The sequence below is a fragment of the Gekko japonicus genome, unplaced genomic scaffold (assembly GCF_001447785.1).
Source record: "Gekko japonicus isolate JY-2015 unplaced genomic scaffold, Gekko_japonicus_V1.1 scaffold621, whole genome shotgun sequence".
Lineage (NCBI taxonomy): Eukaryota > Metazoa > Chordata > Lepidosauria > Squamata > Gekkonidae > Gekko > Gekko japonicus.
Genome location: NW_015173692.1, coordinates 502,160 through 516,700, shown reverse-complemented (window position 1 = coordinate 516,700; position 14,541 = coordinate 502,160). Strand labels below are relative to the sequence as shown.

The 14,541-nt window shown below is 40.0% G+C and overlaps 1 protein-coding gene across 1 annotated transcript in view; it reads right to left on the bottom strand.

The window, feature by feature from the left end:
• PJA2 (praja ring finger 2, E3 ubiquitin protein ligase) overlaps window positions 1-14,541 on the bottom strand; it is a 43,575-nt gene that overhangs the window by 22,848 nt on the left and 6,186 nt on the right. Inside the window, exons 3-5 of the mRNA XM_015423163.1 lie at window positions 12,584-13,649; window positions 7,903-8,088; window positions 277-462 (exon numbers count right to left, since the gene is read on the bottom strand). Coding sequence (XP_015278649.1) covers window positions 277-462; window positions 7,903-8,088; window positions 12,584-13,649 — 1,438 coding nt within the window. The remainder of the gene's footprint in view (window positions 1-276; window positions 463-7,902; window positions 8,089-12,583; window positions 13,650-14,541) is intronic.

Below are 14,541 nucleotides of genomic sequence, written 5' to 3'. Positions count from 1 at the left end.
GCCAGGGAGGGCCTTGGCGGGGCTTCCTCGCACTCCCGCTGGCCTTGCAGGTCCACCGCCGGGCCCCTGATGTCAGGGGGTGTGGCATATGCTAATGAGTTATGCTAATGAGTTCCCCTAGCTCTTTTTCTACGAAATGACCCCTGATCTCTACCTACTGTGTGACCAACTAGAAAGCAAGCAGCACACATAAGTAAATGCAATTTGGCTCCAGGACCCACCAGTTGCTAAGGTTTATTTTTAAATTTATTTCTATAGTAAAGAGAATGCCAATACCTCCACTCCACATCTAAGTCTTCACTCATACTGGAATCATCCTCTAGATTGTTGTTGCCATCCAACATGAAAAAGCCAGGATGTACAAAGTGGCTGACTTGGTCATTTTCCTCATCACTGCTGCTTTCAATTTCTTCATGATACTGCAACCAAGGAATCTCGCCATCCTCCAAAGAGGTCGGTTCCCTTTATACAAAAATTAGAAAAGCTATACAAAATGAAAGTAAAACTACATGTAAGCAATTGTACAGAAAAGGATCTTCATTTGTGCTGAGTGCCCATATTACATCCAAGTGTTAACTGGAAAAAACCTAGCAACCATTTTCCACAGATAGCGCAATCTGAAGAAGCATTCAACAATAATTGAAATAACAGCTACAATACATTTATACAAAGCAAGACATTTTAGAAATCAAGAATGTGTATCTGAATTACTGAGATCTAACACTGACATCAACTATTTCAGTGACCTGGACCAATCCCTAGAACAGTAATGCAAAGTACCACCCTATTCATTTGTCAAGCCCCTTTATAAAGCTATTGACCTGCTTACTAAATTTCCAGGCAACTTGATATTAAAAATATTCAAAGTAGTTTATTAAAATGTAAAGTTGCAGTAAAAACATCAATATCAACAATTCATAAAAACAGCACAGAAATTCTTCAGTTTTCATAAAGCCATAATTAATAACCTGGAAGAAGAAAATCTTTACCCATCCCCCCATCCACCTCCCAAAAGACAGAAATGATGTAGTTACCAGGCATTCAAAGGCAACAACCTCTACAGAATAGAGGCAATACCTAAAAGGTCTGCTCACAATAGATGCCACTCTAGCATCAACCTGCCATCCTCTTTGGAGCAAGGCCTTATTATCAGATCTCAAGACTGTATGCATTGGAGTAGATGCTCCCTCAGGTGTTCTGGCCCCAAACCATTTTGAGCTTAAAACCAGCATCTTGAATTGAAACCACAAACAAATGGGTAGCCAATGAAGTTCTTGGCACACTGGGGGTAATATGTGCTCCCTTGTGCCTACAGCTGTCAAAAGATGGATGGCAAAGTGGAAGTAATGAAGATGGGACTTTAAAACTTGTCTCAACAACTTACTGGCATTGCAACACAATCTAAATCCTCCCTCCCTAATCTTCCACATCTTCCGGAATTATACCCTTGCTATAAGACAAGCCCAAAGAAAATGACATTCTAGCTGTAGCTGAAGAATTGAGCAGTGACTCACAAAAGCTCATACCCTGCCACAAATCTTGTTAGTATTTAAGGTGCTGCTGGACTCTTGCTCTTTTCTACTGCTTCCACATCTTGGAGAACAGTATTTTTTCAAAGATCCCCCCCCCCCCCAATACTGATTGGGGACGGGTTATGTCCCGCCACCATTATTCAACAAGTGTATGTGTGTAGGGAGAATATAGCACAAAGTGCCTTTCATATGCTTAAGAATGAGCTCCCAAGCCACCGAAGTCACGTTTGGAGTCTACTTTATTTTAGATATGACATCTCTCTTATTTATACTTTCTATTCTACTGCTGCTATTTAATCCTTCAAGATTTTCAGCTTTTGTTTTAAATGGGTCTATTCCAGATTCTGGACTACAAGTGCCTCCCCCTCCCAACATCTTTCTTGCCTTCTGCAGGGCTTATATGGCCCACTGGTCAACCCTTACAAGAAGTATAACCATTCAAGCTGTCAGTGTTTGCCATAGCCTAATTCAAGGTTGCCAAACTCTATTTTATTTAGACTTTCTACTTTAAGAAAATTGCATGAGCCTCTAATTTATGGTTGCTTAGTGAACAGCCTGTCGTCTTTGTATAAAGGCCAGCTATAGCAAACTATTTACAAGAACTTATAGTATTTTTGTGTGAAGATAAGACAACAGAATAATTTAAGGTAGCTGCTACTTAAAACCTCTCAGTGCCATGAATTCAAGCACATACAAACCACACACATGGAATTCACTGCCACAGGAAGTGGTGGCGGCTACAAGTATGGACGGCTTCAAAAGGGAATTAAATAAGCATATGGAACAGAGGTCCATCAGTGGCTATTAGCCACAAGGTATAGATAGGGACTCTGGGACAAGTGATGCTCTGTCTTCTTGGTGCTTGGGGGGGTCAATAGTGGGAGGGCTTCTAATGTCCTGGCCCCACTGGTGGACCTCCTGATGGCACCTGGTATTTTTGGCCACTGTGTGACACAGAGTGTTGGACTGGATGGGCCTTTGGCCTGATCCAACATTGGCGTCTCTTATGTTCACTAATCCAAGTCATTCTGTAAGAGCATGATTTACTGTAATGTAGTCATGCAATATAAAAAAGGTTTTAGGAAGCAAGTAAAACAATTACCCTTTCAATTGCTTCATAGTGTAGGTAGACAACATTAATGGTATTAACTACATTTTTTCCAATTTAGAAAAAAAACAATTTATTCAAATGAATCGTACGATATCTCACTATTTGTGACAGGCAATTCCCTCTTCTCTGATAATAAAAAGCAATTGACAATATGAAGGCCAAGGTCATGACAAACCCTATTAATGAACTCAAATACTGTACAATCATTTGTGTACAAGCATAAACTAGCACTAATCTTAAGCAAATATGACCAATTTATCAGTGAAAAAACATTATGTGCTTTCAGCCATCTTTAATACAACAGACTTAATACCTGCCAGAAAGAAAAAGCTCAAAGAAATGTTTAATATACTCAAGTGGTTTTCTATGTTGTGTAACAAAAGCTAATTTAAAGCAAACAAAAAACCACCTCAGATATGGAGGACTCCACTGAAGATGCCTTGCAGCAGTAGCGGCACAGTTTAAGCATCTTAAATAGCAGATCCCCCCCCCCTTTGATATTTAATATAGCAAGCATACCTTCTAGAATTCCCTTGCTTTTCTTGTTTTCTCTTACATTACGTAATTAGTGACATTGTTCTCAACATTAACTGACCCTACTGCTATTAAAAAACTGCAAACCAGCACTCTAACAGTGGGGAAATAAGATGAACTCTCCAGCATTTACAGTTTTCCATTACAGTTTTTGTTTTCCTTACAATTTAATATTGTTGGTCTTCTGAACTGAGATTTTTATTTGCCATATGGAAAATGCACAAACAAATCTACACAGGACACAAAGAAAATTTTCACTGTCATAACATCATTGTCATTCAATGAGTATGTGCCTATATTATTATAACTTGTGCTTCCTCAGCTGTCTTGCTTTTAATGTGAAATCTGTGTATTTCAGAAAACCTGCTGTATTTCTATCATCGCCTATCTTCTATCTCTTAAAACCGAATGAGTTTAAGGAATTACTACAGAACTGAAAACAGTCTTAATTTTACTCCTCATTTAGCACAGTGGATGTCCTGCTCGAATACAGGATTGGATCCACACTAAGATTTCCACTAATCCTTAGAGGTGAGGTAATTTCCACAAAATTTCCCTCCCCTGCTGCTGACCCCTCGTTTGGCTCTCACAGTGTTCTTGAGGGTCCCCTGTCCACCAGGAGCAGCATTTTGAGGAGATCAGTGGCCTGCAGTGGGAGGGGTGAGGCAGGAACATTCCATTCCACTGACAGACGTCTGAGCAGAAAATTTAGCCTGGATGCACCCTCAGCAGTATTTTCAATCACAGCTAATTGATGCTCAGACAGAATTAAGGGCTGAACTATGAATTCAGCTATCACCTTGTTGAGAGTTATCACTTGAGAATGCAGATGAACAAGAATGCATGTCTGAATGTTCATACCTGCACCAGCAGGGAATGCACCAGTTTATCCATGATGTGCTGGTTTACTGCTGGAAATAAATTCAATAAAAATTCTAACAGTCCATTTTAACAATGAAATAGCAGTTGCAGGGCCGACTTATTTTGCTGGGGGGAGCATTTAATTCCTTCATAGCCTGCGTGGTTTTACCCCCTCACATACTGTTAGTGAACCTGGAAGAAAAGTATCATGGCACCCATCATTTCAGTTAATAAAACCAACCCCTCTCCCCTTAACTACAGTCTGAATTAGGATGCTGTACCTATCTCTATTTAAAAATCCTAAGAATTTATTATCACATCTTATCTAGTTAAGCCCTTAAGGGAAAATGAGTTGCTTATTTCATGCCTTTACATTTCTGACATGGACACCCATATGGACAAAGAAAACAAGATGCAGAATGCTATATTATTAGGAGGCATAAGCACTTTGACAGCAGCATCTCTTTCACTGAGCTCTTGAGAATATGTAATCCTTATCTAATAACAAGGCACAGAACAGGTGCAGCCTCTATTTGTTGATTTACTGTGACAAAAGCTAGACTGTCCCAAAAGCTGCCACTGACATTCAATAGGCTTAGCACATTAAATGGCTGCCTTGGTGAGACGGTAGTGTCAAGTCAGCACCTGAAAAAAACTAAGCCAAAGTAAACCAAAGCTGTGTTTGCATCTTGCCAACCATAAACAACTTGTCCAAAGAGTCTGAGTCATTATGAGTCATTATGAGTCTTCATTTCATTGTAGTAAAACCCAGAGATTTAACAAAACTGAGAAACACTCAGCATGATTACTAAAATGAACCAGGCCAGCGGAAGGGAATGTTGCAGCTTTTTGTGATATAAGAGAGAGAACATCACAGTGCACTGGAGTTGGTGAGAATTACTATTTCATATGCTCATATATGGGAAAACTGTGGAAAGGACTGTTGAATTGGTTCCTTTATCCCCCATGACTGCTGTACTGGACACAGACTTGGAGATCAGCAAATAATTGCTGACAATGCCAATGAAAAATAAGAGATTGGATTTATACCCCGTCCTTCAGTGCCTGAAGGAGTCTCAGAGTGGCTTACAATCTCCTTTCCCTTCCCCCCTACAACAGACACCCTGTGAGGTAGGTGGGAATGAGAAAACTCTTTCGAGGACTGCTCTTGAGAGATCAGCTCTGAGAGAACTTGTGACTGACCCAAGTTCACAACAGCAGTTGCGTGTGGAGGAGTGAGGACTCAAACCCGGTTCTCCCAGATTAGAGTCCATGCTCTTAACCACTACACCAAACTGGCTCTCCTTAGAGTAAACTAAAGGCAGAATACTAAACAAACTGGCAGATCACTGCAAATGAAGATACCACTGGAATGATTAGGCTTAGGCATCTTACCAGTCATACATAATCTGTCAAGTGACCAATCAAATACAGGTTAAATGGTTAAATCTTTTTAAACCATTTTTATTTCGAATCAACAAAGCATACTTTGATAATGAACAGGTCTGATACTGATGCTAATTACATAAAGAGGTTAGCTGCTATTGTCAAACCATGCAATTTACTTTTAAAAATTGTAATTATGTTATAGTATAAGATGAGGTTACTTTACAATTCACTAAACAGTGTATCGCTTTGGTTTTAGCCTGGAATACCATGGTCAGCATACAGACAAAAAAGTTAAAATAAAATCAGAGGTAAAGCAAACTGTTAGCAACAATAAAAAACCTTGACTCTTTGGAGAGGCATGCAGTTATGAAAACTGCTATCAACATAGTTGTATTCTTGGCTTCACAGAATTAGAGACATGAGGGCCCCTTTAAAAAACTTGGAAATTTTAAGAGGGAATCCTCCCTCAAGGACTCCCCCCATTTTGCCAATGGAAGCACTGAAACAAACCTAATGCAGTATTTTCTGTTTTGGTGGGCCCAAAATACTTTTAAAGATCTGGTTTTATTCATCGAAACTTTGTAGCATGAAATTATTTTATGCAAGACTCTATGAAATTAGATAAATTCCTGGGTATACTGTAGACATACATGATCCGTGGATATGTTTATTGTTTAATTGAGACTAATTTTGTCCACAATTAGTATGCTGTGACGAGTGTGATAATTCTATTTGATGTTATCAATATTATAACGTTTAACCTGTTAGTCTTATTGTATTGTATGAGAATGTTGTACAAATCATATTTCCTTCAGTTTACTACATTTCTGTTTTCTGTTTTCAACTCGTTATTTTTTCCTTCCTCTCAGATGGTAAAAACTCATGTGCTAAGATAGTACAGGGTACAGCAGCTTTCAGCTCTCTCTTTTTGCTTGAAGAAAAGGAATTTAGACTTCATAAATATGCCAAAAGGCTTAATTTTATAGGCTTAGTTACCTGATGCATTCCAAAGCAATTAAGGCCCTGTTCACACGGAGCATAAGCCACGCTACAGAGACGGAAGATAGGCGGAGTTTCCTGGCGCGATCACATGGCAACATCTGGGAACTGAAGAGTTCCCGTGGTGAACACGTGGCTAAACGCCGAAAAAGCTGAGTAAAAAACTAGTACCTCGGAGGTACTAGTTTCCGGAAACCGCGGGGCAAGGGTGGGCATCTGATCACGTTTCCGGTGACATCCGGCGCCAGCCCATGTCTCCTCACGACAAGGATTTTTTTTTCTAAGTCTCCACAGATGCGCACAAGCACACAAGGGAGCATGCGAATACTTGGGTTAAACGAAAAACAAAACCCCGCCGATCCGCTTCTTTGCAGCGCCGCAGGAGTGAAGTATGATCGGTACCTACCCCCAACCACGGGAAGTTGGCGGGACGTTTGATCCCGCTACAGCGCAGTTGTTCGCTCCAGGGCAAACAGCCATGCCTCCCCCCCGCGATATCCGGCCCGTGTGACCGGGGCCAAAGAATGTTTAGATTTAATAGGTATTGTATACATTTAATTCCTCCCAAAATTTCTGGGTTTTTTTCCTAGGGGGAAAATGGAATACAGGTTTTTCCTAAGGCTTCAAAATTTCTGGAAATGTTACATCTCTACATGGAATAGTTGGCTGTGGTTACATAAGTACTCATCGAACAATGGTTAATTGACCAGCATGCCAGTCCTGAGGTAACACCTGGTATTAGCGGTCTTACTAGTTTGACATCTTAAGAATCAAGATAGGCTAGGTCCTAGAAATATCTGACTCAAAAGCATTGCCTGAAGTTACACACAAATTGATAAGGAAGGATTATCAAAGAAGTTAGGAAGTAACCAAAAGTCCTGTGGCAACTTAAATCCAGGCAGTAATCATTCCAGATTCATACCTATTAAACATGTAAACATAAAAAGATGGCCAGTTGCACGGCATACAATTTTGCATTGGAAGAAAAGATTAAGAATTATGACAGAAGAGGAGAAAACTGCCATGTTATTTAAATGATACATTTTTGGGGTGGTGGTGGTATTTTTTAATAAGTGTATGTGTGCGTGAGTGTGTGTGCAACCAGAAGTCATGGCGACCTCTGGTGAATGACCTCTACTGGGGGCCCGGAGGATATTTAGAAAGGTGGCTGAATACAGGCTTCCCCCCCCACCTCCTGACTTCAGGTATTCCAAGGAGGTCTCCCATTCAAGTACTTGCCAGAGTCGACCCTGCTTAGCTTCCAAGATCTGATGAGACTGGCCTTTCCTGGGCTATCCAGGTCAGAGCTTAAGTTATACAGTTTTTAACATCTAAAACACTGAACAGTTTTTGTGGCAAGAGGCATGGTTTTAGGACTAGATAAAATGAACGCCATCACAGAATAGAGTACATAGTCCTGTACTATTAAATATTTGCTGACTAGCACTGTTCAGTGTCTGAAACAGGAAGACATACCCTGCTTGGAAACCAAACTCATTATGTTCCTCTTCCACACCACTGCTGTCACTCTGCACCTCAGGCTCCTGCTCCTCTTTTCCTGGAAGTGTCTCCCAGCTCTCATCACTGGAAGACTGATCTTTCACGGTCACAGCAAAATAGGTTGGCAGAGATGCAGACCATTCACCATCACTGCATTCTGAACTGCAATTCGAAACAATCCATTTGTATTTAAGATGTCAAGTGATTTGTATTTAAGATGTCAAGTTGAACGTTTTGAGCATGATTCAGTCAAAAGCAAAATTCATTTTAAGTACGATATACAACACTTACACTACCATACTCACGTCACACATAACAGAATTCTGGCAAAATAGCTGTCTGTGAAGCACTGCCTTAGTAGGAGTTGCATCTGGCCAGCTTTTCCACTGGCACAGGAGGGAGAAGAAGTGGTAATGGCCAATTCCCCGCCTCTCTGTAGCCTCCATCCTGGGTGGCTCTTTTCCACAAGGTCCCATGATCCCTCACATAGCCTTTATGGAAGTCAAAAGTGACTTCTTTCTCTTTTGCGTTAGGAAAAATCCTGGTAAGATCCAACCCTTTGTAGTTTACAAATGAAAGCAGTCTACTGATATGCACCTCTCTTAAAGGAAAAATACCAACAATCTGCTTTAAAAAGTTTTAATAGGCAGGGCTCTAGTCGGGGGGGAGCTCTCAGGTACGGAGCTCCGGAAGAGAACCTCTAGGGGGCGGGGTGGTCACGTGGTGAAGCCCCGCCCCCTTCTTTACCCCGCCCTCTGCTTCGATCCTCATTCCGTTTGGGAATGAGGATGAAGCAGGAGGGTAAGTAGCCGGGCCTTCTGACACACTTCCGGTGATGTCAGGGGGTGTGGCCTTCTGTCACTTCCGGTGATGTCAGGGGGCGTGGCATATGCAAATAAGTTATGCTAATGAGTTATGCTAATGAGCTCCGGCAGCTCTTTTTCTACAACAAGACCCCTGTTAATAGGAATGTTTAAAATCAAATTAAGAGCTACTTACCTATCCATTACTTATTTTTGACACAGAAAATTAATACTTGATCTCATTTGAATTGCCGTAAAACATTTATTTTACTTCTAACAGCTGAAGCAGCTTGCCAGCAGACCACCACAGACACTTGCATGGCCATTCATATTTGGATTTATGTCTTCTCCTTTAAAATATTTGGTTTGGTCAGAAAATGTTACACACAAAGCAGCTGTAATGTAATTGATTCTAGAAGCATCCAAGCCCCCCCCCAGCCTATCTTAAGATATTAAGCTGCTACTTCCTGACTATGTTAAGGGATAGACAATGTGCACAACTTCCCTTCCACCATATGTTCATGGCTGCTTTGTTCAAAAGAGTTTAAACAGGAGAGACATGCTGCATTCCAGCAGGTTTTCTGGCACTGTGATGTATTTGCAATTGCTCCAACAACACAGAAGATAAATATGATGAAATACTTCCATCTGTTCTTTATTCCCACTTGTGAAAGAGCACATGCTCACAACATTACAGTTGTTCAACAAAACCTCAAAATGAATGAACAAGCAGGGAGTCAGCTTTACAGAACAAATACATATAAGTTGGTGTGTGCGTACGTGTAACTGGATACTAATCTAGCAGTTTCTGAATATAATTTTTATCTTCAGAAATAATTAGGTGGTTTGCAGTGCAATCCTAAGAATACTCTCCTGGCACTAAGCCCAACTGAACAGATCTCTGTACGAGTCTGTGTAGAGACCTGCTTAGGATGGCACCACTGGTCACTCGAATCTCTTGCTTTAGAAGAGTCTAGGCACACTTTTTAAAATGTAATCACGTCTAAATAGATTAAGGTTTTTGGCTGTCTTCAAAATGATGCTCTTCTGCATAATACTATTACTCCTTCTTTTTTTCCTCAATTGTGTAGCCATTTTGAAGTAAGGCATCACTGCAAAGTTTCAACATAAACTCCAAGTCCTCTTCCTAATTACACTCTTCAGCACATATCCCATTAGAGCAGAGGGAATTATTAAGAACCAAGTGGGAACAGTGCCATATCAGAGGACCCTTATGGATACTTTTATTTCTTCTTTTGACTGCTTTAACAAGTTAACTTTGTATTGCATTGACAATTTAACACGGCAAACACACCAATTCTTTTAATGGAGAGATGTGTAGATGCAGAAGATTCCATCTGAGAGCACTGGAAGGATGGGCATTGCTCAGTGGCTCTACATTCAAACTAGGTTGTCAGTTCTCCACTGTAATACTTTCTGTATCTTAAAGATTATGTAGTTGTGGGACACACTATACAAGAACTAAGAAAACTGCACTGGGTATCCTACAGTTTTCCATGATACCACAAATTGTTTAATAGCCATTTCTAAACTAGTTTAAAGGACCCAACTAAAGATATTAGAACTGATGCTGGCACACTAGTCAGCATCTGCATATCTCTCAAACTGTGGTGTTTTCTGTATCAGAAAGTCTAAAGTATGTACAGTTTCATCTCCAAACAAAGGCAAAGTTTTAAAGCGACGTATCCATAATGGCTGCTTCTTAAAATTCAGTCTACTCAGACCATGTCTAACACATAAAGATAGGTATTCAGTTGGAAAGAGGCAGTGGGGGCAACAGGTGGAAACAATCCACCTTGCTGCAATGACTGCCTTCTCCCCACTACCCAAAGCCAGCCCCCTCTTGATACCAGATGCAAAATAAATGCACTTGGTGAGTGGATGAAGTGCTGTGGGAGAGAGGTCAGAAGTTGAAATTTTCTTCTCCCCCATGAAATTTCACTCAGAAGATACACATTACTATAGCACAATCCCAATTTTTCCTTTACATCCATCTAGAGATTTCACTTCAAGCCTAAATCAAGTAGTCTCTGTGTTTCCAGTAAGTGTACTAACAGTACACTGTTAGTAAAGCTAATTTTAAAAAGTCAGATATATATACATTACATCTAAATTATATCTTGTGTATTTGAAACAGGTCACCAGAGAAAAAGTTTTACGACCACTCTGCTTTAGGTTTCCTTTCTAAATATGTCTGTGTTGTTATAACTGTGTGACTCAGTTCTTCTTGTCATATGGAGATAATGTCTTACAAGATTCTCAAGTGCTTCTGTGATATTCAGACAGTATTTAAGGTAGCAAAATATACCACAGAAAAGACAAACCGAAAAAACATTGTTTCAGTGCTGTTTGGTTTTGTTAGCAGATGATGTTTAATGGTAAGCTAGCCCGTCTAATAAGGGGAACCCCAGTAAACATCATATAATGCAAGTAAGGTACTAAAGAATGACATCTTGCTAGAGATCCAAATGAAGTGTTTTTTAATCAACAGAAATATAGTTCCAAAATGTATTAAAAACAGACAGAGATAATCTCAGCGGGGAGGTAAGATGTCACCTGTTTTGGATAGGGTTGCACTCCCCTTCCAGAAACAGGTCCATAGTCTCGGGGTGCTCTTGGACCCAGGTCTACTGCTGGATAAGCAGGTGGCAGCTGTGCCTTTACCAGCTTTGTTAGCCAGCTGCCGCCATTCCCTGAAAGAAAAAATCAGGTAATTGTGGTTCATTCTCTGGTTACATCTAGATTAGATTGCTGGAATGCGTTCTACATGGGGCTACTCTTGAGAAGTGTTAAGAAACTTCAATTAGTGCAGAATGCTGCAGCCGAGATGCTGACTGGAGTGGGTTGTAGGGACTCCAGCAGCCACCTACACTGGCTTCCAGTTTGTTACAGGATACAATTCAAGGTGCTGGTCTTGACCTTCAAAGCCCTATACAGTTTGGGACCAACATACCTGAAGGACTGCCTACTCCCTTATGAACCTACTTGATCACTATGGTTATCTTTGGGAGACCTGCTTCAGGTGCCCCTGCCTTCTGAGATTAGGCAGGTGGCAACCCAGGAGAGGGCCTTCTTGGTCATGGCAGAAAAACTCTGGAATGCTCTCCCCGGAGAGATTTCTCTGTCTGCTTCTGTTAGCACATTCCACTAGCAGATGAAGACTTTTTTGCTTCATTTGGCATTCCCTCAATGATCCCTAACATATGTTTTAATTGCTTTTTTAATGTTTTGCACATATTGTAACTGTTTTAATTGTTTTAATGATGTATGTTTGGGGGGGTTGATTTTAATGGTTTTAAAATGTGGTTTTATCATGTATGTTTTAAATTGTTAGCAGCCTCGTTGGCCCTTTTTAAGAGCAGAAAGGCAGGATAAAAGTTTTGTAAATAAAATAATAAAAATACCAAGCCTGTGTCAAAACTATAAAAGTGTATCAAGTCCAGGGGCACCAGTGTTGATGCCATTTGTTTTAAAATGCTTGTTTTAATGTTTTAACTGATTATTTATTATTGCATTGTGTGGTTGAATGGCCCAACTGTTGTTGTGAGCTGTCCTGAGTCCGTTCACAGGGAGAGCGGAATATAACTTTGAAAAATAAATAAAAAATAAATAAAAATAAAGTTCCCCCATCAATGGATTTGGCAAATATTACATGGAAGGCTTGCTTGGTCTTCCCTTCTACAACAGGACAATTCTATCAGGCATTGGATAATGCAGTGGGGAGACCAATACCGTTTTACATTGTTTTTTAACAATCTGATACCTATGTATTAATCTAAGCACTTATTCAGACTTATAGAAGAGTTAAACTTCAGAGTATACAAAATTCTTACCTGTCTTCATCTTTGTTGGCGCTAGATAGAGTCTTGCCACAGTCTTCAAAGTCATCCCAGAAAGCATTATCATCTACTTTAATTATGTTGTCTTGGAGAGTTATATTTTGCTTCCTTAGTTCACTTTTCGTTTTCTTTTGAGCACCTTCATAATCTCTTGGGTCAAAAAACATACTAGAATTGATTTTTTCTTTGCTTTGTTTCAAAACACGTTCTGTACTGCGTTGCTGGACATCTGCATTCTCACTCCACCTCCTAGCACTGCGTTTCTCATCCTCATCATTTGTAAGAGACTGTTTCTTCTCCAGGTGGTTTACAGCATTTTGCTTTCTAACTTTAGGTCTTACTACCAATTCAGATGCATTCCCTTGGTCCACTTTCCCATGATTAGTACTCAAGTCATTACAAATCCCTACTGGTGTCCTAATTGTAGCATCAGCCACGTTTTTTTGCTGTTCCAGGTCACAAATGGTGCTAAAGTTATTTTTTATTAGCAAGTCATCTTCACTGGGTGTTTTCAGAAGTGTCTTAGTTTGATGTGTAGTATCTGATTCTGTGCTAGAATGTCTCTTAAAAGGCACTGGTCTTAGATCTTCAAAGCTATTGCTAGAAGCATTATGAGTGAATTTGGACAAATGTGACTGTAGATCATTGAAGGAATCCACTTCTTTCTCCAACTCAGAAAGCACACTTTCCAGCGTCTCTTGAAATATTCCTGCTTCTTGTTTTGCCAAGGATAAATTAGGTTGTCCACTCTCTTCCTCGCCATCACTGCTATCAGGCTCATAAGAGTCAATGTTTACAAAAGCAATTCCATTCTGGCCATTCATGTTGTTATGCTCTGCAGAAGTATACTCTGCACAATTGTCCAAAATGTCATCAGAATTCACATTGCTACTTACAACTGAGTTCTCTCTCAAACTGTAAGATCCTGGAGAACATATACTAGTATCTGTTTTGAGTGCTTGGCTCAATTCAGCTTGAACGAGAGGTCTTTCTGATCCAACAGTTGCTGACAATGGTACATCTGCCAGGGCAGAACATACTTGAGCCAATGGACTGGAACCTTTATATAAAAAGTGTAAAGAAAGCATACATTGAAAAGAGCAGATCAGTTATAAATTTACTTATTACATACTCATGTGAAATGTATGTCTTTCCAATATCATTTGATGAATGTTCAGATGCACAGCTGGGATACATTGTTTAGATAAATACATTAACATTGCATATCAGCAAGAGAAACTCATGAGCACATTTCTAGGTCAGAAGCAACTCACAATTTCACCTTAACATTACCTTGGCTTAAAAAAAACAACAAAAACCCCCAAAAAACATTACCTTGGCTTTTGTCACACTGCATTGGTGTAGATGTTGATATACCTCATACTTAGATGACAAGAGAATGTTAGAGCGAGTTGTAGGATAATTATATAATTTTTATACTATTATATAATGCCAAGTCAGCATGCTTTATTAAACTGCTGCCTTTGACAAGAACATCCCTGAAATGGAAACCCCATCAAACTACATAGTATGGCCAGGTTAAGAAGATGCTTTTGCTTCAGGAGACAAATGAAAATTTATCCATCATCATTCAAATTAAAAAGCACAGAAAAATATCTATGGAATTATAATTAAGGTTTTACTGGTGATGCTGTTCCCTGAGAAAGCAGTCCAGTAAACAGATGCAAGTTATAGCTTATTGGCTTCCCCCATAATATTGGTCTGTATCAACTCAATTGTTCATGGAAGGTTTACAGAGTTTTCCCATGTTCATTTCTGATGTTGCAGGATCCATGCAGAGGAACAGCCACATGGGTCAGTGGGCTGGAGTGAGAAGGGACAAGTGGATGAAATCTACCCATTTCCTCAGTGGAAGTATACTGTTGGAAGAGATAGGAGAAGCTGGTCTTCTGTACAGGACCCACAAACTTGGGAATAATCTTCCATGGGTC